Source organism: Portunus trituberculatus, chromosome 45 (genome assembly GCF_017591435.1).
Source record: "Portunus trituberculatus isolate SZX2019 chromosome 45, ASM1759143v1, whole genome shotgun sequence".
NCBI classification, from domain to species: Eukaryota; Metazoa; Arthropoda; class Malacostraca; order Decapoda; family Portunidae; genus Portunus; species Portunus trituberculatus.
Window position 1 is genome coordinate 2,481,370 of NC_059299.1, and position 27,719 is coordinate 2,509,088.

General features: G+C 38.8%; 1 protein-coding gene across 1 annotated transcript in view; it reads right to left on the reverse strand.

The window, feature by feature from the left end:
• LOC123519683 (calcium-activated potassium channel slowpoke-like) overlaps positions 1-27,719 on the reverse strand; it is a 253,402-nt gene that overhangs the window by 59,995 nt on the left and 165,688 nt on the right. The window contains 6 exon segments of the mRNA XM_045281184.1: positions 4,160-4,251; positions 11,587-11,754; positions 12,142-12,293; positions 12,688-12,799; positions 16,211-16,307; positions 19,400-19,405. Coding sequence (XP_045137119.1) covers positions 4,160-4,251; positions 11,587-11,754; positions 12,142-12,293; positions 12,688-12,799; positions 16,211-16,307; positions 19,400-19,405 — 627 coding nt within the window.

Here is a 27,719-nt window from a genome sequence, read left to right on the forward strand (position 1 = left end):
ATAGTAGTTAATGGGGTTACACCAGATACCACATCATGCTGGCTTGAAGTGCTTTGGATATGAATTTACATCATGAATGGAGACATCCAAATTGTCTCTATTAATTTATTCTCAGTCCTGCTGGCTGTGAGTCCAGAATACTTAATCCTTGCACCATTAGATCACAAGATGTGGACACAGATACTATGTGTAAACTTATAAACATTGGTAGATCTGGCCACAAGACAAGATTCACTGTAGAAAGCAGCAGAGCTCCATTTTTTTCCTTCTTAAGGAATAAATAATTAGGAAATAACTCTTAACACCACAGATCAAAAACTAAGTTGTAAGCTGTAAGCAAGCTGCCTCACTCCCACATTTGACTTTTAATTTTTGTCATAGCAAAGATGTGCTATAAAAACACATCTCTTTATCTATGTATTTGTTAATCAGTAACTAACCTCAGCTGCTGAAATGTTCCCATGTTGTATACACACTTCCGACTTATGTATATAATATTGATTGACATGCTTTAAACATCAGCATTTTCTTTTTCATTACGATGCCTAATGCTTATTATATGGTTTGCCTCCCTACAAGACAGAGTAAACTGTCATTTCCATTTCATTATAGGTCTTTTACTTCTCTATTTCTGCATCACTAAGCCACAAATCAGACTGCTACACTCCCTAATATCATGACTTGACAGTTATGCCTATTCATCTCTTTTCAAACTTTACAACCAAGCTTTTCTCAAAAAGTTACTTAAATCTCTAATGTGTGCAAAGTATAAGTCCTAAATCTGACAATCATATTATCTTATGAAAGTGAACTGGAAAAATCTCAGTACATCTTTCTACCATTATACTTCTGTCCAGCATCAAGAATAAACAAGGTAACAGTGAGTGCTAACATTGCTCATAGCTATCATGTTAACTGTAGTTTGTGGTCCAAAATCAAACCTTTTAAAAGGTTAACCAAACACGTTGTCTCACACTGTAGCAGAGGCCATTGGAAAGATTATTGGGGAACAACCCAGACCAAATGAAGGGGTTACTTGAAATTGCTACAGAACAAAAAAGAAAAGAAAAAAAAAAAAGAAAAAGGGAAGGAAAAAAAGGTAAAGTATGGAGGTGACAAAACTGGAGGGTATATAATATCATTCAAAATATTACATATAAATTATATAATACCAAGAATGATTTCAACTTATGGAAAAGGAAAGGAAATACAATGAAATAAAAGTTATGTGACTTGGCAAACTATGTAAATACTTCCCCCAAAATGAACACCTATTTCATAAAAAGAGAAAAAGGTTGTAAAGAAGAAAAAAAAAGTATGTTATATAAAATCTACATACGATAAAATATGAAAATACAGAAAGTTCATTAAATCATCTAAGTAAATCTGAAGTCTTATCAAATACAAGCAATTGAGAGTAAAGACTTGCAAGACATGATTAAAGAAATGGTTCATATTAAAAGGGGGGAAAAAAATTGGTTATGCTAGTAACAGATTATGGTGCATAATAATGATTCCTGATAAGGGAGTGCATCATGAATGATGAAGTGAGAGGACAAAATGTCAAGGAGTCAGACAATGATAAGGAACCAGGACAAAGGTTGAGTGCCAGCTAGAGAAGTTGCACATTAAAAAAAAAAAGAAGTTTACTGGAAATATTTCAAGTTTTCTTATTCATAAGAAGTGATAGGTTGTGACACTAATAAAGGTATGTACTCTACAACTTCCAATCATCTTATTGCTTTAGTGGACCTAAAAGAGCAGTACTCATGCTTGACAATCATGGGGAACTTGCCCTGCCTCCGCCGCCCTGCACTGGGTGACACTCTGTGCCAGCCCTGCACAGTACCTGCGTCCCACTCCTTGGAGCCACTCTGGGTTACCTTCATCATTACTTAAACTCTCATTGTCTATCTCTCCACATATGTGCATTTTCAAATGTGACATTACATTTTATTTCAAGAGTCAAAGCTGCAACAATATTTAAGCAGATTTGGCTTCATGCCTAAGTCTTGTGCAACATGCAGCGCTTGTTTTGTGTTCCCGACCGGCAATGATGTTGATCAGAAAGCAAATAATAGCTCCTTTTCCAAGCTGGGACCGCAGTATACTTATTAGAGCCAACACGTGAGCTACAAATTACAAACACAAAGAAAAGGATACCAAAAAATGGTGAGATTACATACAAGACAAGGATGTGTAACTAACAGAGGTTTGGCCACATTAAACAAGGTCACAGAGGTCAGGTACACAGGTAGTAAGTAAATCTTACTGATGTTAATCCAGAAATGAAGTTCAGGCACAGTTGCTGAGGTAATGTAAGGCACCAGCAGTAGTTCAATGGTTCCAAAGGAATAAAAGTATACTACTCATCCAACAAATTTCTTTTAGTCAGTGGAACCTTTGAACAAATACTGTGGGGTTTAGTTTCTAATGATGATGACCAGGAAATGACTAACTTACACAAAAAAATCTTAACCACACAAAGAAGATGTTATATAATTTTAGGTAGCTAACTGAAGAAAATTGCAAAATATTTTGGGAAAACTTTACATACAGAAATAATCAATTATCAGTAAAAAAAAAAAAATAGAAAAAGCACTTAATAATCATACAAGTTATTTTTGACAGTAAGAAGAAGAATTTTCAAGATTGTGAAAATGGCAAAAAATAAATTGTGGCTGGAATTGGTATATCAAATAATTTACATTGGCATCTTCTGAGTGTAGATAATGTCATCAGGCTGTACCCTGTATGTCTGAAAGCTAAAAGCACCAAAATCTTGCACACAGTATGGAGTGACTTGCATATCTAGCAAATATTACACTACTTATAGCAAGTTTTTGTGCTTCTAAAAGTAAATCAAGGACTCATTAATACAAAAGGGAGGTGCAGCCCTCTAGCACATGTGGCAAACAGTAGGGCAGAAGAATGAAAGGAGATTGTTCTGACAGATAATGAAAATGAAAACAGATGGAATTAGTTTCAGGAGAGAGAGGAAGATTTCAGGTAGCTATCATGAATGTGCATTTCATGGCTCGTTCTAAGATCACACAAGACAAATAACCTGCCGTATGGAATTGCTGTAGCACCAAAATAATTTCAGCATTAGTGGCACTCATGACTAAGCACTATATTTGATATAGATAATCATAAAACAACATTGGACCAATGAATTAATCTCAAGAAAAATCAATGATGCTGCAGCAATAATACTGAGATTTTAAGTGAAGTTTAGAAAAAATCAAATTGATACTGATAGAAATTCTCTTTCATTCTACATAGAGCAGTGCATTGGAAAGCATTATATATATATATATATATATATATATATATATATATATATATATATATATATATATATATATATATATATATATATATATATATATATATATATATATATATATATATATATATATATATATATATATATATATATATATATATATATATATATATATATATATATATATATATATATATATATATATATATATATATATATATATATATATATATATATATATATATATATATATATATATATATATATATATATATATATAATCAAAAGGCACAGGCAATAGCTAAACATTCCATGTTTGAATGGTTGTATTCAGTGAAAATATCATGAAAAAGGAGAAGCTGGATATATATCTACTGCTGGTGGTTTTGGGTAATGGCTTTGGGTAGAATGGGTCGTGTCTTGGATGTGGCGTGCAAAGGGCAACACATGCCCTCTCCACGCTCCTTGCGCCCTCGTTCAAACCTTGCTAGGATGTGATTAGCCAAGGAGTTTAGGTCTCTAGCCAAAATTGTGATTTATATAGAAGGAAAACAATAATATAAAAGCAACAAACAATAACACTTATAAAAGGACAGTGAAATACAGGTGGCAGTAAGCCAGAAAGCAAAGGAATGGCCACAAAGGAGCAGGACAACACAACACACACACACACGCACTACTGCATGACCACCCCTGCCCTGCCCTCCTACCCCTGGTGCTGCTGCTGCATGTAACATCCACCACTCATCCCTACACTATGAGGCCACCAGCAGCAGTAACAACAGCAGCAGCAGCAGCAAGAGTAGCAGCCTAAGCAGTAGGGCAGGCAAGGGAGGGCTGCAGGTGGGAATACGTGACCAGGCGCTGTACCTCTTCCCATGCTCCCGCTTGTACTCTCCACTATACTTGGACCGGCTTCCGGCCAGCTCTATAATCTCGGGAATGCTACTTGCAAACAAAGCCTACAAGGAAATATAACCAGCCATAAATTGAATGCATTTGAAAATTATTACTCAAGGTTATCTAGCAAATGGCTATCAGGTCACTTAGGTAGTTACCTACAATAATGCAATCCAAAAAGGGCATTAAAAATTAAAAATAAATATTGATGAGGGCCACAAAAGTGTGCCTCTACATTGCTCCCAGACATGCCTTACCCTCCACTCTCCTTTGTGCTCCTCGCAACCCATAAAACCATCATGGTCATCAGCAGGATCCAATATCATTTTGCTGGAATGAGGCTGGGTAACAAAGCCACTCATGATATGGAACCAGTGAGTGCTACCTTCATCATTTGGTAAGAATCAACTCCTAAACTAATAAATCAATTAGTTTCCTTTCAGCCAAAATTCTGACTGTTAAACTGTACTGAGATTCTGTTGCAACTGATAATACTGAGAAACTCTCAAGCATCTTCCATCACTTTTGTTTCTCTATTAATTTGTTACTCTTCCTAAATTCACTATAGCATTACCTAATTCACTAAGCTTATGTCTACAGTCTAAAAGTATCAAATGACATAGACAAAATGTAAATTAATAATTTTTTTTCTTTAATCTCACTCACTCTTCCTCACACCATATGGAAGCTGCAATAGTGATACTCTCCCACTCAGACAAATGACACAAATTCAGACTCATCAAAAGACAACACTCAGCCAAGCACACAGACTATGATCTATGGTGCTTGTCTCATTGTACAAAAAACAAGTCAATACCCTACAAAATATGCTGATATGTAAGTGCTCACCACTGGCAGACCAACAATTAAGGAAATCAACATGTTCACCTATAAATAAAACTAACCTAGTTATTATGGGGACAATGGCATTAAAATCAAGTGTTAAATATTATGAAATTATTACTTACGAGTTAGAGTAATGACTACAGTTTATAATAGTTGTATAACTATGCACATACATACATACATATTTACAAATATATTACTGCCAGATGGCTTGAAAATAGACAATATTGAAGATTAAGAGCAACTAATAATAAATAATAAAAAAGCTATAGCTAGGGATTCGAAGCTAGAATAAAATGGCGGGTCACAAGATACAAGGGAGTAAAGCGCTAAGTGCTACATTCAAAATAAAAGGTTGACTGCCAGTTCTATTTCAAAACCTGACCAGGATCAATAGCAAGGTCCTTCAGCTGGCTGCATACAAGCCCTATGCAGGCCAAGGCACCAGCAGAGTCAAGAAAATATCTAACTAATATATTCATCTGCATGAACCACTTTCAAAGACAAGAACAATGCAAAAACACAAACATAGAGACAAACATACAGCTCTCTCTCTCTCTCCCTCTCTCTCTCTCTCTCTCTCTCTCTCTCTCTCTCTCTCTCTCTCTCTCTCTCTCTCTCATCACCATACATACAGTAGTTCCTTAGTTATTCATACAAGAGGCCTTGTCCCAAACAAGTGGGGTGGCACATTACAAAAATAATAAAAAGCAGAATCAAATGGAGATTATATCAGTTAATGTATAACTCTAGCAAAACACATAAAAAATATCTAGTATTTCAATCCATGAACTCACTATATGAAGTAAGTATTGTATGATTGAATTTCATACGTCCAAGATCATTTATCTCTACCTAAATATCTAGACAGTTCTATTGAATGTACTTCATGAGTTTGTGAGCCAAGAGCAATATATACTGCATAGCCTTCCCTTGTGAACTTTGGAGTGAAAATTGACTCATAGAAATATTCAAGTTATGGGAAAAAAAAAAAAAAAAAAAAAAAAAAACATGAAAAATATTAAGATGCTTAACATCTCGAGCAACAACAGCATCTTCAGTGAATTGACAATCTTGCATCATTAAACTTCTCTTTTTAACTGATATATTTTTCTCATTAATACTGATAAAAAAAATTTGCACAATCTTCAGCCTAAAGTATGAAGAGCTTGCTTTGGATAACTGCAACAGTTTTATGCACAGGGCTCCATTACAACAGTGCCATCCAGAGGACGTGCATGTTTGGCTCCATGTTTGTACATAGATAGCACAGCGCCCACCTGCCAAGCAAGCTATGGCATCACACGAGCTGTGAGGTGGAGAGTAATGCATGTCCAGAATGTAAGTCAAGCATTTATCTATATTAAAATTGGGGGGTATGACAGGAGAGCAGGTCCATAAGTGTAGCTGTCATAACTGGTGTGGCACCATGCAGCACCAGAGGCAGGCGCGCCAAGGGCCAGGGCAGCAAAAATTGAATAAGTTTGCTGCAAATTATACACAGAGGATATTGGTCATAACTGGCATGGTGGTAGAGATCAAGCAACTAGAGCATGAAGAATACCAATAACTCTAAGAATAAAAACTACACTGGTAATGAAAATACTATCCATTCAAACGTGGCATGTGATCAATGGAGCCGTCAGTGTTGATGTTGAGATGGCCGGGTGAAGAGACAATTATGGGCCACTCTACCTGGTTACAACAGCTCCACACATTAATACTTTAACACCTTTACTGAAAAATCGCCCAAAAATGACAATCCTCAACTACAATCAACTTCTCTCCTTTTCCATTTGCATACTGATCCGCATCTTGCTACATGGGAATTGGCAGTGAAACATGATTTTACAAAAACACAAAATTTAAATACTTTTCATAAGTCTACAATAAAAAAATAACTTTAAAAATAATTAAGAAACAAAATGCTGATAGGTTCATTCATCTCAATTGATGAGGAACTTGTCAAAACCCATTGGAGCGATTGATAATAATAATAATAATGAAAAAAAATTACAAGATTACTGAGCTACATGATAAGTTGAGAGACACTAAACTGACAGCCAGGGTCAGCTAAGATCAAGACAGGGAGGTGGTGGTTGGTGCGAGTGAGTGATGGACACAGCGTGCAGTGTGTCCAAGGGGCATCCAGGGCGTCCAGGCAGGCGAAGGGGAGAAGAGGGAGGGGGGGGGCATCCAGGCTCAGCCCAGCCCCAAGCACCACATTAAAACAAAACTGGATAATGGCTGACCTGGAAATGCCCAAACCCACAAGTGCTGTCCTTCGTGTGTTTGGCAATGTTACAACTACCGACTAATGCACATTTGTGTATACACGTACTGGTAACTCATTGCTACACTCAAGTGAGCAATAAAGACTGGCAAAAGAAGTAATATGAAGTTGCAGTAATGCTAACCACACACTTTTCATTAAAATAGTAGATAAGTGTCTTTAGTGACGGGGCATTCCTTGGGGGGTAACGAGGCCAGCACAGGCAGGATGGGCAGACACCAGGTAACAAGCATAAAACTGGCTCAGACAGTAAGGAAGGAGCAAGGCAAGGTCGTACTGGCTGACAGACAAGCGGCAACACAGAGAGAGATATGTAGGCCATGTTGCCACGTTTGAAAATCAGTCTTACGAGAGAAATCTGGCAACCATGTTCAAATACTAAAAATATTCTTAGATTCAGATACACAGTTATTTATGAAAAATATTCATCAAGAAGAATATCTCAAAATACCATTTAAATATTATATATACCTACTTTTATCCCTATGGTTTCTAGGGCCTAATTTTTTAGTGTGCATGTGTGTGTTATCCCTCAAGAAGTGGCACACACAGTCTGATGTGGTATTAAATGTGGTGATGGTGGTGGCAAAGACAGGGCTTGACCCACCAAATTACAACTCCTGTTACCATTTATAGTACCCATCGTGAAGCATAAAATGGTAGCCAGAGTGGTACTTGCACTAGGCCAGCCAGTCATGCCACAGTGCCATCATTGCCACTGCCACCAAGAAAAGGATCAGTGGTGACAAGGACGGCACAGCAGTACAGGCTTGGTTACTCTGCCACCGCAGCCACCTCCTTCATTACAGTATCTCAAGATAATGCAGGTGATGACTGGGTGTGCACCTGTAGCAGAGGTTTGGCCACCCACGAACTTTTGTCACTCCCACCACCACTATTTACTAGGCAGTAAAATAATGGTGGTAGGCACGTCAAGACAGTGGGAAGGCACAAGGAGGCCAGGCCGACAATGTCTGGTGTAGTGTGAGTTTGGCACAGACAAGCACTCTGTGTGGCAGCCTCGCCACTACCAGCGTGCAGACAGAAATGGCAGTATTGAAAGTGCATGTTTAAGCTGGTAGTTACTCAGTCCTCACAGCCACAAGGGAATCACATGTCAGAGTGCTGTGCTTCATGTGGGTTAACCACAATCCTACACAGGCACAAGCTAGTTATTCATACTAGCAAAGCATCTTCAGGTATTGCTCAAATGATCTATAAATAATTGGTAGTAAGTAATGATGTATGTCTGGTGACAGTATCTTGCACCAGAGCTCTAAGTCATAGCACAGCCTGAGTGCAGCCTGCTGGTGCCACCATGGTTGCTACTGCTACGTGGTGACAATGACCCATCACACATGGCTACTTGTGCACCCAGGCTCACACATACGCACACACATGGAAGGAGGTTGCACAAATAGGAAGACTGGAGTGAGGATTTATACTTAGTAAAGAAGGAACAAAGAAAGCTGGGCAAGAAGCAAAATTGATTCACCTTGAGAACAAGAAAAGAAAAGAACCAAAATGTAGCTTTAGACTATGCATAGCAGAATTTATAGATAATTATTATAGTTTATTACTGAATGTTAATAAGCGTTTGAAGGATACCTTAATACTGCAGAACCTCTAATGTCCACTGAGGGCATCAAAACTTGAGACAATTTTGTAACATTGTTGGCAATTAATAGCATCACTTAATGACTTTGCAACAGTCTATAATTAAACACTCAAAGAAATACAAAATGTTTTCCGACAAAATTAAAATTTTTAGGCAATATAGTTATGCCAATAGATCCACTACCTTGACCAAGATTCAAGTTTTAACCGTAAGACTTAAAGCCAAACTCCAATCATATGAAAAAGCTGCATGCTTATGGCAATATGTGAAAAAAGTAAAGTAACTACGATTCTTACCTGTTATTATTTAAACTTTTCAGAATTATACATCAATATAAATATATGACAAAATTTACATGAAGAAAGCAATAAACACTGAATATCAGGTATTTGAAGATACAACCCAACAGGAACATTCTTCTACTGGTCCTGGGCTGTATAAATAGTAACACAAATGTGTCACAGCATATTGCTCTTCAATTAAGATATTGATATCAGTTTTTTTATTAAGATTTCAATGACTCTAAAGGAACTATGCAGCTGTTTGCCTTTACTGTTTGAGAAGACACTCAAAGTAAGTGTCACCTCAGAACCCTGCACAGGTACTGGTGTAATTAACTAATTATCATTATTATAATTTTGTAACCATTTAGATTTGTCAACATTTGAGGTTCTACTGTTATTGAAATTTATAACTCAAGGCAAAAATTGATACTTTACTTTATTCTAAACCAAACTGTATCAGAACCACTGGATTTTGGTGCATAATGCCTCAATCAGACTTCTAAAATTCCATGCAGTAAATAGGGCTATCATTAGTAAGTGAGCTTACATTCCTAGAATACAATATACATTTTCCTTTCATACAGGTATTTTCCTAGATCCATTGTGTGAAGCTGTGTTGTGGTCGCATGTCCTGATATGCAACTTGCTCTAAAGGCAGTGTAAGCTAAAAGTACACATCACACCCCAAGCCTAGTGGTTCTGTCCAGCCACAACAAGGAGCCTCAGTGTATGTTCTGTGCTATCACATTCAATATATCTATCACTGTTTTGACACTTCAGCTTGTAATGTGAAGAAATAAATGAAAAAAGTTGGTAATGGAAATTAAAACAGGAATTAATAACTGCAGTGAGTTAATTAAAGATGAAATAAAATAAAACAAATTCAAACCCAGCTAGGTGTGTTGCTGCAAGGATAAAGCTTGAGGTGTTTATGAGGTGTTTACATTCTTCAGAAATGGTATGCAAGCCTCATCTACAACAGACTCTTGACAATGACAAAGGAGGAACCGACACCACATAAATCCAGGAAACTAAGTGGGCTACAAGTGAGAGTAGCCATAGCTGGGCAACCCACAGCCGAGCGGTGCCCAGGCGCACAGTGTGGTGCCAAAGATGTACTGTGGCACCAAAACACAGTCAGCTTACACTACAGGTTGTTACAGCCACAGCATCACAGTCATGTGCCAGCATCATAAAGCACTCAAACAAATTCACTTGCACATTTATTCAAGTAACATTTATTTCATATAATTACATACTTTAATTAAGAATAAGCAGCAATTCTGAGTCAAAATTTATTATGGATTTTGGTTCAATATATATGAGTACTAGTGTAGCATTAATGAGGACTAGAGCACGAGCAGCAGAGCTTGTGGCAGCAGCAGACAGTGGAGTGTGTGCAGCAGTGGTGGGTCAGCACAGGGGCAATACCCTCATTGCAAGAACCTGCACACACTCAAAAATGCAGCACATATGGTGTACAATGAAAGTCCTGTTCCACAGGATGTGTTGAGAGTACACTGTGAGCCCCGGATGGGTGGGGTGCATGAAAAAGGGCGAGTGCCACCAGTAACACTAACCATCACTGGTGGCACCCGCCCGTGACAGGTGATTCCCGTAGCAGATAGTACTGAACAGAAGAAATTTGGATCAAGAGAGAAAAAGCAACAGAAACAAATTAATTTGTGTGCAAAAGATACAAGAAATATATTAAACATAGTTTATGGAAAAATCTTCTTGAGTCCCCTTATCAACACTGCCAATTCCAACGCTATGTCACATTAATTGAAAGAAGTCATTTGTAAACAATTAGAGATACTGTTTGTTGTGTACAAAGATACACAATAAGTCCCAAGTATTATAGATACAGTATTATCTACAATTAAATCATATGTATATAAGTAAATATTATATGGCTATTCCCAAGATCAAACTGCTAAACTATGCCTTTTTTCATTGGAAATGACTAACCAATCTTTAATAATTTTAATCACTGTTAAGAAGCTGGAATGTCTGAGAAACTGGCTGTTAGCTTAAAAAGTCATTGCCAAACTTTTTCTGAAGAAATCAGTGATGACTTCCAAAATACACTAACATTTCTGCTAGAACCATATATATATATATATATATATATATATATATATATATATATATATATATATATATATATATATATATATATATATATATATATATATATAAGTATACATATCAAACCATCAATGAATGCTGATACTTGAAATACTATAGATAGTAATTTTAGGGAATTATGAAAGCACTCAGCATTCCAGCTTGTATAGGAATTTATATTAATAGCTAAATAATAATACAGAAATCTAAATGGAATAAAACTTACCAGACCGACGAGAAGAAAGAAGACGAGAAATGTTCTTCCAAAGACAGTTTGACAGTAGACGTCACCATAGCCCACGGTTGACATGGTGACAATGAGGAAGTACACACACGTCCAGTATGATAGCGGGTGTGCATTTTCAAATGTGAGAGGATCACCAGAGTTCTCCAGCTGTAATCCATCCAACCAAGTTAAAGTCTTTACACCTACAACACTATTTTCTTATGTACATGTCATTGTAAAATTGGATCTTACTGAATCAAAGAAGCAAATACATATTGATCATGTGACTATCATAACATTCAGCTTGCCTGCGACATTTTGTTGTCAAAAGTATATGGGCTGAAAACAACTCAATAGTTATACAAAAATAAATTCTTATGAAAATTGGTATAAAATTATTTGATGATGATAAAGTTATATAAGAGATTTTCATTGATTATATCTTCTAATTTTTTTCTTTAAAATTCCATTTTTTGAAGAACCTACAGCACCGGATTTCATTTGTGTCAAAAATGAACCAGAATGAATCACCACATAGTACACTGAACACCTTACCAGATGAATGATGCCCGCTCCCGTGAGCCACACAGCAATGAATATAGAGCAGAGTTGTGCCAGCCTGATGCTGGATGATGTCTTGAGGACATTCAGGTACTGCAGAATATCTGGCACTGACATGAGGCGGAGGGCTCGGAGGAAACGCAGCCCTGTGAATGGTCACATGGTCAGTACAATAGTGTACCGAGTGGCAGTACTGGATTGGGATTATTACCCAATATTAGGTTCAGTACAATAGTGAATCACATATGAGTCTTATCAGAGGGAAACATTTCCAATAAGCAGGTTGACTCTCTTCGAGGGGACTGTTATGCTACATTAATGGAGTTACCACCATGTTTTACAAGCTTCATCAACTCTTTACATTAATGCATACTAAAAGATCAAGTCAAGGTGTTATTTCAATTAGATAATGCAACAAATACCTACTACATACTGTAGTATATAGTATAAAATATGACTGCCCCTTTATTACACACACACACACACACACACACACACACACACACACACACACACACACACATGGTAATCTTGACTCACCTATCCATGTTCTGTCCAGATATATACTGACAAATGATGGGGGGATGGTGAAGTAGTCTACAAAGGAGTACATCTCCAGCATGAACCACAGCTTATCACTCGCCGCTATAAACTGCAGGGAAAATAACACAACTCTTATAATATCAACTACAACCCATCTAGAAAAAAAAACTTATTTTGAAGCAATCTACTTCCTGTAGCATATTTTGCCACATAAACATAACATGAAGGCTATTGTGTAGTAGTAGGTTTAAAACATACTGTAACCACATATATCACTTGTATTCATAAACCTTAACACTGTCACCCACAAAGACTACTTTCTTTCAAAAAGAAGGAACAAGTACCAAGGGATTGAGTCTGAAATATGAAAGCAAACAGCAGGACAGAAGGAAAGCAGAGCTCCAATATGTAGGGAATGAGGCTGTGTTCAGCTCATCTACTTTATAATTTGAATATTAGCAGAATTATCAGCAAGTATTTTCTTTTCCAGGAAGATTAAGTATTCCTTGACATCATCTCAGGCAATGCTCATGTTCATTAGGGTACGTTAAAGTCTAACGCACACAAGTCTATGCATGAGAGTTCAGCTTAACAGGATTTTCACGCGGTACATTTCACGAGATCATTATTGGCTTTCTTCTCTCAGGATGGCAGCAGCAAAATAAAACTGACCGGAGTAATGCACAAACAAATCAAGATTCCTCTCAGTTAATGAGGAGCTTCGTGGCTCACGCATCGGGTTTGTTTACAAGACCGAGACACCGAACCCACACGAGTTAGGCCCGTACCAAGAGTCACGAAGGTTTAAGGTCGAGGGTAGAAGGGAAGGTAATGTGGTACCAAGAGTTGCTGTCATTATTGGAACGAAGAGCAGAGGGAAGGTCGAAGGGAAGGCATGGGTGCCCCCGTGTCTTCCACATGACCTTTGAAGAAATATTTTATAATTTTCGTAAGCTGTAGTGACCAACGAATAGTATGAACTAAAATCAACATCAAGTAATATTTTCAATCTCGGAAAACCGATAGTTATGTTTCCACGTAAGTTACTATTCTTTTTATAATAGTGAAGGATCGCCTTAAAATCGCGAGGTGGAAGAACGCAGTGGATCCAGAAAGCTCGCCACCTAGCTGTTTTATGAAGCTTGTTTTCGTTTTTCAGGAAAGTTACACTGTTTATTTCATGGTAATAAATATTTTCTTTAGTGAGCTCATCATCCAAGCCTATTAAAGACCAAATATGTGCATGAGTTAATGGAGAATAGGAAGTGACAGGTGAACTGCCAACAGACAGAAGGCTGTCAAAGTATGCAAAGAAAAGCCAGTCACAAGGTAAATACTAGCCTGTATAAGCAGGTTTAAAACAAAACCACAAAGATGTATGTAGGGATGTAGACAGAGAATTTCACAAGCACCCCACTTCACACTAACCCAGGACTTCTTATCAAACTCTCTCTCTCTCTCTCTCTCTCTCTCTCTCTCTCTCTCTCTCTCTCTCTCTCTCTCTCTCAACAAAGACAGTGAGTGACATAAGCATTGAGTGCAATAATGTTAAAGCTAAGTCAACAGATAACTTTTCACTGAGTTGGGTGTGATGTGCAAGGATTTAAGTATAGGTATACTGACAGTATTGTAGTTCTCAAGATGTATAGTCCTGTATCCAAACCATTTCAGGCCATGATTAATGTAATTCATGATTGACTATACTAATGTGTTAACTATGGAATTTTTAATGATATGCATACAAATTGTGGTCTAGCAGATCCCAAAGAATACAAATTTCTCAACTCTTGTAATGAACTACCACTGCTTCTTGATATGGATTTTGTAAGACAGTGATTTCCAAACACATGATAAATTACCACTTTAGGGATAATGGAAGGATACAGAAAAAAAGAAAGTTAAGAATTCTGGAAATTATGAAAACACTGCAGTCTGTAAAGTTGTTGAATAAACCTGTTATAAATACATAGTGAAATTGAGCAACAACAATAAACATTCAGAACTGCTATACATATACAAAACTTGAAAAGAAGAAAAATTATTTAAGTGTGTGGCAAGCCAGGTTTTCAATAAGGAATGCTTGAGGACACAGATATTCAATAACTCTGATCACATGTGGGCTTGTTACTCACTACCTGAGCCTGCCTCTTTTCACATTGTCAGTTTCTCTCTAAGCACCAGCTGATGCTAAAATCTTGAATTTTTATTTAGCTATAAATATCTTAATATTAAAAAATGTTAATGGCATTAAATGACTTGGTGATCTCCTCCCAAGCTATTTTTTCTTGTGAAGGCTAGCTGGGTTTGTTGAGCGGTCTTGCAAGTCTTTATTCTCTTTTACAAAATTGAGAATCATTATTCTCGGTTCGTGCGTGAGTGGCGAGGCCCGGTCACAGCTTCTTCCCTCCATTCTTGTAGCGCGCACTGTGGTTTTGTTGTCGTTCGTGGAGCTCAAATCCGGATTACAGTCATACCAATACCAATACCGAAACAACTGTTACCAACTCATGCTAGCGGCAGACCTCTCGCGGCCCTACCTTCCACGGCGACTCTTGGTACGGATTGAAGGTAAGGGCGAAGGCTTTGCCTTGCTGGTCGAAGGGAAGGTCCGTGCCTTGGCCTTCGCGACTCTTGGTACAGCCCTTAGTGTTCCGTACGTGTTACCGTGTGTCAACACCCGCAATAAAATGTATTATATAAGCTTATAATAAATGAGCAACGCAAACTTAGGAAGTTTTGTGGCCCCAGTGGTCACCCCCGGGTGGGCCCTCATTTTCCAAATTTTGTTCTGTGGCCCCTGAAAATTTCTCAAGGCCCCGGGGGAGCCATATGGCCCACATTGAGAAAGCCTAATTTAGAACACAAAGTAATCGTCATGTTTGATATTTATCAATATCGGTCAAAATATGTATTTGTAATAATAATAATGACGTCATTTAATGATCAACAGAGCCTTCACCTGAGATGAGCCTGCTGGTGTCTGCACAACACTGCACTGATATGATACAGAAGTGCTGACCTTAGAAGGGGAAGGAGATACTTCTCTAAACAGGATATTGATATTGTCGTGCCATATCGAGAAGGAAAAAAAGACAAGTGTTTCCAGACTAGTGGAGAAGGATGGCCGGGAGTGTGGCGGAGAGCGAGACGCCACAGCTGATACAGTGATGGAACGATGCGACAGTTTGATCAAGACGAGCGTGGCTTATCAACAGGACTTAAGTGCCACATAATGAGAAGAGATGCCTCACGTTTATGGGAAGTAGAGGTGCGACAAAAAGGCACACATTAAAAAGGTACTCAGGGTTGTTCCTATTAAAAGGGCCACTTTCTAACAAGACAGCCTTAGTTAAAAGACAACCATTTATACATACATGGTAGAGGATTGATAGAATAAGAAAAGGAGTTCAATGTAAGAAACTTCATGGACACACAGAGGAAACACAGGGGGATAACAAATTTCAAGGTAAGAAGGATCCCTCGGTCATTCCCAAGAGCAGACAACCTCACGCTTACTTACACGTATAAAAAAGTAGACCATAAAAAATATATTAAAGGCTAAGTCTATTTGTTGTGTTGTGTTGGCGCTCCAGGGCTGGCAGTGCTCCACGCCGTCCCTGCGGGGAAAGGGACACATCAGAACAGCGTAAACACACACACACACACACACACACACACACACACACACACACACACACACACACACACACACACATCTTTCCACAAGCACTGAAAAGTTAAAAACATAAACTGTATGACAATATTATAAAGACAGTGATGACTTCAGGATAACTACAGTAAAGTCTGCACACCATCCAGCCAGCCACGCTTTCAGTGATTCGAAATATAATTGAAAGAACACATTTCAGATCTTCGTGTTATGATGGAGGTGTCGCGGCGGTGCACAGCAGGGGCGTGGCTCAGGTGGTGTACAGACGACCTACTCACTACTACCTACACTCTACTTTTAGTACTTGGCAGCAGCTCACAGCACAGACACACTCATGTTCACTCCACTCCTCACGCATAACTCATTACTCACGCACATGGCTGACGATTATATGGTATGTGAGTGCAATTACGAAGCAAATTAATTCTGAGGATGTGTGAGGCAGGACGAGTGTTATGAGGCCCGCTGGGTGAGTGGGATGTGGACAAGATTAAATGACATTACACCTCCCGTTAGCGCTACCAGCTAGACCGCAGAGATGGAGTAGACTACAGGCGGTGCTGCTGGGGGCGGGGCTGGCAGGGGCAGGAGATGAAGACAGGCACATTATCCGCATCTTGGAGTCACTGGCCGAGATTTCACAGCCACAGCGGGCGGCGCAATCTCCTTCTTGTGCCGGTGTGTCTAGCTCCGCCCAGAACCCCGGTACCCCCAGCTGATCGTATCCGCTTTGTACTCACTACTTGACCCCAGTGTTACAAAGGCACTGTAAGATACCGGTGACGATGCACAGAAGCTACCATGATATGCAAACCAACTCATCTACTAGACATGACAGAAGTATAGATGTATAAAAGTAAATAATGAAAAAAAAAACTTGCATTCTCATTCTAAGGCAAGGCGATCATAACTACGATAACTAGGTAAACTACTAAATACACGTGACACTTGCATCGCCGCAGACCTGAAGGAAGACTCAAACCATCACTACTTTAGGTCAGAACGGCGTGTGGCTCTCTCGACTATGTGCAGTGCTTACCAAATGTGAGGTCCCGCTGGTTGGCTATCTTAGGAAGAAGTTTAGCAGGGAGGAGGAGGAAAAGGCGAACACAAATAAAGGAAAGGGGTAGAATATTAAGGATAACACAGCAGGTTATGCTCAGGTTTGGCCAAAGGATACACGTACAGTATAGTGTTAGTATCAATATAGATGTAAGCTTGAGAAAAGGTGAAAATATGCGCAGTACCAGTATTAATTAGAAGTCACGTGTGCAATCTAGTAATAAGATGGAGAGATATAAGATAAAGGAGATTGTGAGGTGTGTAGATGTAGACAATGAAAGGTACGATAAGAAATGATAGAAAATTGAATAAAGATAAGACCATGAAAGAAAGAAAGCAGGAAAGTACGAAATAAAATGCAAAGAATGAAAAAAAAAGAATATATATACACCCAAGAATATGAGGATTAGCAAAAAGAATAAATAAATACAATATAAAAGAAAAAAAAACCCGTGCTAATGAGAAAGGAAAAACTGATGAAAACACTACAGGAAGATGGAAAAGATGTATGTAGTAATAAAATAAGCGGATACATGACTCAATAAATCGACCATGAAGCATGAGAGAGAGAGAGAGAGAGAGAGAGAGAGAGAGAGAGAGAGAATATGAAATGAAATGAATATCTAAAAGCAGACTTGTGTTTCTTTTCTATTTACGAAGCTTTTTGATCTCAATAACACACACACACACACACACACACACACACACACACACACACGCGCGCGCAAGCAATAAGTAAAGATTAAAATAAATAAAAGTACACCATTACATTGCCATTACACAAAATAATAAAATAAAATGTTATGTACAATTGCGATGAATCAAAATAACTTAGAAACTTTTGGGGATTTAAATGTGATGAGTATTTTATTTTTTGAATTAGAGAAATGCAAGCAGGAGAGAGAGAGAGAGAGAGAGAGAGAGAGTCAACATACCTACATTTTCAACTACCGGTTTTAATCTAATCTATCAATCACACTCCTACGAAAAAAAAAGAGAATGAAAAACGATACAAAACAAAATACAATTAACAAAAGAGAAATCAACAACTACCTTACTACAAACTAAAAAGAACAAAACCAAATTGTTACCACGAAATATTATGACAAGACTCGTTAAGGGAAGAAAAAAAGTTACAATGTGCAAAATGTGCTTGTTACTTTTACTATGGCCTTGTCGGTGGTGGTGGTGGTGGTGGTGGTGGTGGTGGTGGTGGTGGTGGCGGGCAAATCACGTGACTCGAAATAGGGTAGAGGGAAAAAAGAAGAAGGGTTGGTGAGGGGAAAAAGAGAAGGGTAGCAAGGAATCAGGGTTTAAAAAAAGAAAGGGGAAAGGAAGATGGAGGAAGGGGAAAGGAAAATAAAGGAAGGGAAAAGGAAAATGTAGGAAGGAAAAGGGAAAATGAAGGAAAAGGAAGGGAAAAAAGAAAATGGAGAAAGTCAAAAGGGAAATAAAGATAAAGAAAAAGAAAATGAAGGAAGAGAAACGGAAAATAAAGGAAGAGAAAAGAAAAACAAAGAAAAGGAAAATAAAGGAAAGGAAAAGGAAAATCAAGGAAAGAAAAAGGAAAATGAAGGACGAGAAAGATAGCGAAGCATTATATTGTCAACTCTTTCACTGCTACACGTGTTTAGGCATTTCCCCAGACAACAACTTCTGAAACAATTCTTTTTTTAACACTACACCCTTTCACGTAACTGGAAAATACAACAGTTACCCTCAAATTCCCTCTACTTTTTCCTGTGGCCATGCAAACAGTTAGTGACGTGAAAATTAACAGAAAACGGGGATACATGTAACAGTGAATCAGTCGTGGAGGGAGGAGAGAGAAAACAGGAAGACAGAGAAGAAAACAAGGCTAGTGAAGCACAGTTAAGGGAGCTGGCTAAGGGCTAAGGGGTTAACGGTTAAGGGTTACGTCACATAAGGGGGAGAAAACACAAAAGGGCGTCAGTACGGCTTCCCTGAATTACTTACTCCATGCTGGGTGGTGGTGGTGGTGGTGGTGACCGGACAGCGGTAGGCAGTAAAGGGGAAAAATAATGCATGGTAAGAGCTAATCCCAGCATTCAAGGTCATGACGCTCGGGACACGTTATGAGGGAAGGGCAACATGGCGGCTTTGGGAGGGACTGATGGACCGGGGGAGGGGGAGGAAGGGAGGCATGATAAGGGAGGAATATAAGGGAAGGAAACAAGGGGACTGGGAACACACTGTGAATGGGGAGGGGTGTTGTGGGGATCATGTGGGGATGTGGGGAGGACAAAAGAGGCTTATGGAGCGTAAAATAAATGGGGGAAATAGGGAGGATACCAAAAATCCACAAATAAATGGTAAAAAAAACATATCCTGAACTTAGTGTAAAATTCTGCTACTCTGAATTAGTCTATGCAAAGATGAACTGAAGTGAGACCCTAGGGAGTCTATGCTATACAAGGTGTTCTGAAGAGATCTGATAACACACACACACGAGAACACGAAGACTCCATGACATGATAACAACAACAACACCAACAACAACAGAATCTAAACACATATGGCAAAATGGAAGGTTAGTATGTAACTTCAGGTATGGAAATAAATAAGGGCTCCTGATAATCCAAATAAAGAAATGCATATAACTTTTATTAATTTTTTTTTTGAAGATGAAACTTAAGATAAAAAAAAGATTAAAGAAAAATGTTTGCTGTGAACGAAACAACACAAATATTATGAACACGTACACGGAATGTTCAAAATACAAGTACACACCACTGAAGAAAATAACATGAGAGAGAGAGAGAGAGAGAGAGAGAGAGAGAGAGAGAGAGAGAGAGAGAGAGAGAGTATACATTAAATAGCACAATTCATTCAACACACATGACAATAAGACAGAAAAGACAATAACAATAATAATAACAATAATAATAATAATAATAATAATAATAATAATAATAATAATAATAATAATAATAATAATAATAATAATAACAATAATATGGTAATGATAACGATGATGGTGATGGACACAATGACAATACCAATAATAATAATAATAATAATAATAATAATAATAATAATAATAATAATAATAATGACTTAGTGACACAGTTTCCCGTGCCAGACATTACCGACCCTCGTTTTCCTTTCCAAATAAAACAGTGTCTTCTTGTACACTGAATGGCTTTTGGACACCAGAGAGAGAGAGAGAGAGAGAGAGAGAGAGAGAGAGAGAGCATATTCCTCAACTGAACCAAACCAAAGAGTGTGAATCCCAAAACAAATATCAATAAAAAAACACCAAAAATTAGAGTCAACCACATGAAAAATCGAAAAAGGAGGAGAGAGAGAGAGAGAGAGAGAGAGAGAGAGAGAGAGAGAGAGAGAGAGAGAGAAACATATAAAACAGCTGAGAGTAAGCATCCTATAACCATCCTACCATCCTATACCATCCTATCATCCTACCACACCTAACCTCTCTCCACTCACTACTCTCCTAATCAGCCAACCATCCGCCTATCTCATCCACCCACTACTAAGGTCAAATAACTTCACTCTTCAAAATAACATAATGAACACGTTACTCTTTATATCAACCCCTTCAGTACTGGGACGCATTTCTACCTTGAGTTTTGGGTGTGATTAGACGATTTTATTGACATTAGGAAGGGTCTATGGAGGTCGGAAGATTAATAGTCAGAGTCATCACTATTTTTAATCCCCCACCTAAGTTTCTGAAGCTGTATAAAGTGATCAAATAGTAAGCAAGCAGAATGAATATGGAAACATGTCCTGGTATTGAAGGGGTTTAAATAAAAGGCGCTCAAATTAAAAAAAAAACTTCTGTAGCTCAGTTTCCTTTTAGAATGATTAAAAAAAAAAGAAAACGTGTTCCTATCAGTCAATTAATCCTTTTCCTGCTGTTTTTTTTTTTTTGTTATTGAAAGCGATGTTGGAAAGAAAAATGTTTGAAGACTGAAAAAAATTAATATAAGTGATTTTTTTTTCTCAAGAATATATTAACGTTGTCTTTTTCTTAATTATAAAACTGTTTAAGGGAATGAAGAGCTAAAAAAAAAGGAGTGTCTAAAAAGAAAGTGATACTGTGAAAGTGGTTTAGCAGAGAGAGAGAGAGAGAGAGAGAGAGAGAGAGAGAGAGAGAGAGAGAGAGAGAGAGAGAGAGAGAGAGAGAGAGAAGCTATAATCCTAACACCAGAAAGAATAAAATGAAAAACGACAAAAAAAAACCCTTTATCTACACGAAAATAAAGGAAAAACAGAGGAAAACAAAAGAGCATCTAACAGTAAACACGAAACTTCCCTAGAGAAACAAACAAAGCCAACACAACCTGACCTAACCCACAGCAGGGCTACCAACAGGACACCACAGCAATACTGGTGACAAATGAAACACAGGGGGAGGAGCCACTGAAGGGGGGAGAATGGGAAGGAACACTGAAGGAATCGGGAGGAGGAAGGGTCACACCGCCATCAGAAAGGCCATAGGGAACTGCCGGAGATGGGAGGGCGACACGCAGCCTCCAGTGATATTGTCGGTCTAGCTACATCAGGAGGCGAGGTGGGGAAGGGCAGTGACGGGGAGAGAACGGGAGACAAGGGAGCAAGCAGTAGACAGTCACCTCATACGCCAGTCTTAACTCTTTGGGGAGGGTAAATGACATTCGCTCACTCCCGTATCATTTACAAACTTCAAGAAAACAAAAGAACTCAAAAACTCGTAAATGCAGAAATGGAAATTGAGGAAAAAAATACATAAAAAAGTCAATCCTCAGCAGTGAAAACAGGAACTAAGCAGTAATAGCAGTAATAATAGTACACGTTGCCTAACCCTTAACAGAAATGAAGTCCACAGTGAAGTTAACAGACTCGGCGGTGACTGGACACTGGAATCTCAGGTCTGGAACATCCTAGAGGGAGTATCATCACCCAGCGACACATGCACATGCTGCTCGCTCGCTGGTGACGCATTGGGAGGGTGGAGGAGGCAGGCAAGGCGTCAGGAGGGAGTCGGAAGGAAGAAGGGAAGCCACAGGGGCGTGCAAGTGGCGCTAGGCTAAGTTATATACGATCACTCTCTACTCTGGAGCATCACAGGCAAGACACTGGTAGTCATTGATGCATTCCTCGCTCGGTGGCGCCGCTGTTGCTTTGCTTTTTGCTGTACTGAGAGCTTTTTCCGTCCACGCGTTCGTACTTTATCTGTATTCCGCTCGATTTGTACCCCGCTCGTCCTTTGTTTCTCGTGTATATTTAGCTCAGTCGGATTGCGTGAATTTAAATTGCTATTTTCTAACTTACCTCGTCTCTTCTCGTCTCTCTGTTGCTTTGTTTTTCGTGTACTTTTAAGCTCAGTCGGAATGCGTTAACTTACACTGCTCGTCTCATCTCGTCTCTCTATCGTTTTGTCTCGTGTATTCTTAGCTCAGCCGGAATACGTTAACTTACATTACTATTTTGTAACTCATCTCGTCTCGTTTCTCTCTCTCTCTATCGTTTTGTTTCTAGTGTATTGTTATCTCAGTCGGAATACGTTAAGTGATATTGTTTCTATTTTCTAACTCAGCTCGTCTCGTTTTTTTTTCCTTTTCTCTTTATCGTTTTTAGCTCAGCCAGAATGCGTTTAAGTTACAGTTTCTATTTTTTTAACTCAGCTCGTCTCGTCTCTCTCTCTATCGTTTTGTTTCTTGTATACGTTTAGCTCAGCCGAGTTTCATTGTTTGTGTCTTGTTAACTCAGCTCGTCTCGTCTCGTCTTTCTGTCATTTTTCCTTCTTTTTTTTTTTCTCTGGCGTACTTTTCTCTCTCTCTACTGTGTTTGATTTTCTGTCTTGAGTGTTTGTTTTTTTTTTTTTTTCTTCGCGTGAGTCGGTGTTTTCTTTCGTTTCCATTGCGGGTACTTGTGAGTTTGTTTTCTGGATTTTTGTTTTATCTATTTTTCATGTTTTGTTTTTTTTGCCTTTTTTTCTTTTGCATAAGTAAGTATATTCTTTCCAAAATTTACAGCTTCTACAATTTCTCTGACTCCATTCCTTGCTTCAACTTAATTTTCTCACGCAAACCTTCATTTTCTTTCAAATTTTCTAATGTATGTATATACTTTCCAACAATATCTTAATTAAACTCAATATTCTTACGTGAGGAGCCATACTCTGCACATTTCCTTACTTCTACACATGCATAATTGCATATCCTTACTTTTGCTAACGTATGTGAATATTTTCCAACAATTTCTTATTTAAACTTAACATTCTTTATCTTATACAGGAGGGGAAGCCAGCCAAGGACAACAAAAAAAAAAAAAAAAAAAGGCCCACTTCATTGCTAGTCCCCTTGCAGGCCAACAGTGAGCCGAAAGAAAAGGGGACAAATGTGAGACACCTTACTGCACACATTTCCTTCCTTCAACATACATATTCTTACTTTGAGTCTCAGTTTCCTGCTCTGACTTAATCTTCTTACGTCAGAGAAAGGAAGGTGAGGTGTGTTTCGCGAGGCAGGCACGCTGGCACCCTTGTCTTGATGTGCGCACCTTGAATTCCAGGTAAAGGAGACGCCAGGTGTGTACTTAAGCACGTGTGATTAGTGTGATGTGCTGCATTGATTCCCTGTGTGTGTGGGGGGGGCGCAGCTCGATTAAGTACTTAAGTAGATGTAATAGGGAGGCTAATAGCGAATAATCAATGGGTAGTAGTAGTAGTAGTAGTAGTAGTAGTAGTAGTAGTAGTAGTAGTAGTAGTAGTAGTAGTAGTAGTAGCTTGCAAATAATAAGTAACAATAATCTCGTTTTCTCTAGAACACGAACCAGCTTTCTTTGATAATAATTTGGAGGGGAAACGTTGCTAAAATATGAAACTTGGATGGAAAATGTGTGTGTGTGTGTGTGTGTGTGTGTGTGTGTGTGTGTGTGTGTGTGTGTGTGTGTGTGTGTGTGTGTGTGTGTGTGAAATTGTGGTGTAATTAAATCGTAGTTGTGGTGGTGTGAAATGAGAGAGAGAGAGAGAGAGAGAGAGAGAGAGAGAGAGAGAGAGAGAGAGAGAATCGTTTTAATCTAACTTTGAGCCGACTACACACACACAGACACACACACACACACACACACACACACACACACACACACACACACACACACACACACACACACACACACACACACACCACACAACACACAAAATTAATACCGTAGTCTAAATTTAATGAATTCCTCGAAGTTTCATACGCATTAAAACACACACACACACACACACACACACACACACACACACACACACACACACACACACACACACACACACACACACATACGAGCGTCACCAGGCAACACAAACACAGTCCACACAACACAACGCATTTTATCATCTCAGTATAACGACACACACACACACACACACACACACACACAGGCAGTCTTCACGTTATATCACTACCACAACCCCCACTCTCTCTCTCTCTCTCTCTCTCTACAGAGATAAGAAAGGGCAAAGAAAACGGAGCACTGGCAGGTTAAGTTAGTTGCATGTCAAAGATGAGTAAGGAAATGTAGGTTATAGGAGCTACAGAGGTGGGTGAATGGGGCCACAGGTGAAGGTACAGGTACAGGTACAGGTACAGGTACATGACACGCACGGCGAAGGTAAAGACGATTAGCTTCAGTGATTATTCATGAATGGTTCAGCGCGACAGCAAAAGAGGACGCGTAAAAATTTAAGAGTGATGAGCACACTTCCGTCCTGTCCCCTCCCCTCCCCTCCCATTCCCTTCGCTATACGTCTTCTTCCTTCTTTTTCCTTCTATCTTTCTTCCTTTCTTCCTTTCTCTCTCTCTCTACACACACACACACATACACACACATACACATATACACACAAAAAACCTATCTTATCTACATTTTTGTTTATTTTTTGTTTCCATTATATCCTCCTTGTCTTCTTCCTCTGTTTGTCGTCCTTTTTGTCCATGTCGTAGATGATAAATCAGACAAAAACACGCACTAATAACGCAGCTGTCACGATACCGCTCGCCCGTGTGTGTGTACGTATGTTTGTCTGTGTCCGTGTACGATATTCTGGTAACTATGTACGACGTTGCTGGGTGACGTAACTCATGGTATATCTTCGCTAAGTCACCGCCAATGCACAAGGCAAACACACACACACACACACACACACACACACACACACACACACACACACACACACACACACACAAGTCCGTATTTAAAAACGCTTTTCTCTCTCACCACGACTATTTTCCAAGGCCATAGAGATGATTGGTCGAGTTTTCAAAGATGTTTCTCCAGTTAACAATGTAGAAATCTTGTCAGTCTGCCTCTACAACCGTAAAAACTTGCTTTATTATTTATTCTCTCATCACGACTATTTTCTAAGGCCACAGAGATGATTGGCCGGGTTTTCAAAGGTGTTTCTCTAGTTAATAATGTAGAAATCTTGTCAATCTACCACTAGCACCATAAAAACTTGCTTAAAACTCTTTATTTTCTCACCACGACTATTTTCCAGGACCACAGGGATGATTGGCCGGGTCTTCAATTGTTTCTCTAGTTGATAATGTAGAAATTTTGCCAATCTACCTCTAGAACCGTAAAAACACCTTTAAAAATTCGTGTACATTTAGATAAAGACTTTAAAATTGTGAAGGTAACGTAAAGAGATGTTTGAGAATACGAGCCACACACACACACACACACACACACACACACACACACACACACACACACACACACACACACACACACACACACACACACACACACACACACACACACACACACACACACACACACAGCTGAGTATAGGTGGTGAGGGAAGGAAAGAGTGTATAGGGGAGTTGATGTGTGTGTAAATTTGCCTTAGTGATTCTTAAGAGGCGGTTTTGATGAGGTGGGCGGGAAGAAAGTGAGTGATTTACATATTGATACATTGTTGATTAGAGCAACCATGTTGTTCTGGTTTGTTTACTTTCATGTCAAGGCCATTTCTTCTCCTCCTCCTCCTCCTCCACCTCATACGATTTTTCTCCTCCTCCTCCTCCTCCTCCTCCTCCTCCTCCTCGTTTTCTTCTTCCTTCTCCACATCTCATTTTCTCTTTCATTCTCCTTTTGTATAAGTTCTAAAAATATGCAAATGATGAATATAAGTGTGTAGCTGTTTGGTATTTCTATATAATCCTAAACACTCTATATTTTGTCCTCTTTTTCTTTCCTTATTCTGTCTTATTTCTCTTCCTCCTCCTCCTCATTCTTCTCATTCTTCTTGCCCTTGTCTCGTTCCTCCTTCTCCTCAATCTTCTCATTCTTTTTGTTCTGGTCTCGTTGTTCCTCCTCCTCCTCCTCCTCCTCCTCCTCCTCCTCCTCCTCCTCCTCCTCCTCCTCCCTTCACATTCCTCCTTCGTGAAGTCATGCACAACAGCGTGTTCTTGGCGCTAAATCAGTCGTCAAAATGCATGATTGGTAAATTATTCCTTATTACTGTCGTTACCTTCTTTGACCTTCACGTTTACTACACACACCCCCTCCGCTGCTATTTGGTGTAAAGGGTCGCGAGTCACATACACAGGCCAGGCACCGAGACCGTCCCTTAAGAGCAGAAAGTAAAGTAGAAAAATACTCGCAATAAACTGTTGTGCTATTTTAGTTTTTCCATTGGTATTTGCCTTTTTACCGTCCAAGTTTGTTACGTCACCTCGGCCAGAGCGCTTTCACAAAGACACTTACTAAAGAATATAGAACAGAAAGACAAACAAAAGTCACGGAAAAGGAAAGTCTAAAAGCTCTATTCTATTTTTTTTTTTTTTTATTCGTTCGTTATTGTGAAAGAGAAAAGTAGTGAACATATTTCCCTCCTCACTCACCTCACAATTAAGATTTTTGTGTACCATTAGCATCACGAACCTTGAGAGAGAGAGAGAGAGAGAGAGAGAGAGAGAGAGAGAGAGAGAGAGAGAGAGAGAGAGAGAGAGAGAGACATACATTCACACACACACACTAAAACCTCATGAATAAATACTTGCTAACAACACACACGACGCAACACAGGTAATGGCTTGGCTGGGAATTACAGGTGTCATCAGGTGTGTAATTGGCTTCTCTACAGGTGGACCTCTTACCTTCCCTACCTCTTGTATTTTTCTATTATAATTTCTCTTTCTTATATTGCAAAGTGTTATTTTTTACAGTAAATGATATATATGTGTGTATGTATGTAGGTAGGTAGATATGTGACTCTCTCTCTCTCTCTCTCTCTCTCTCTCTCTCTCTCTCTCTCTCTGACCTCCTTTTTATT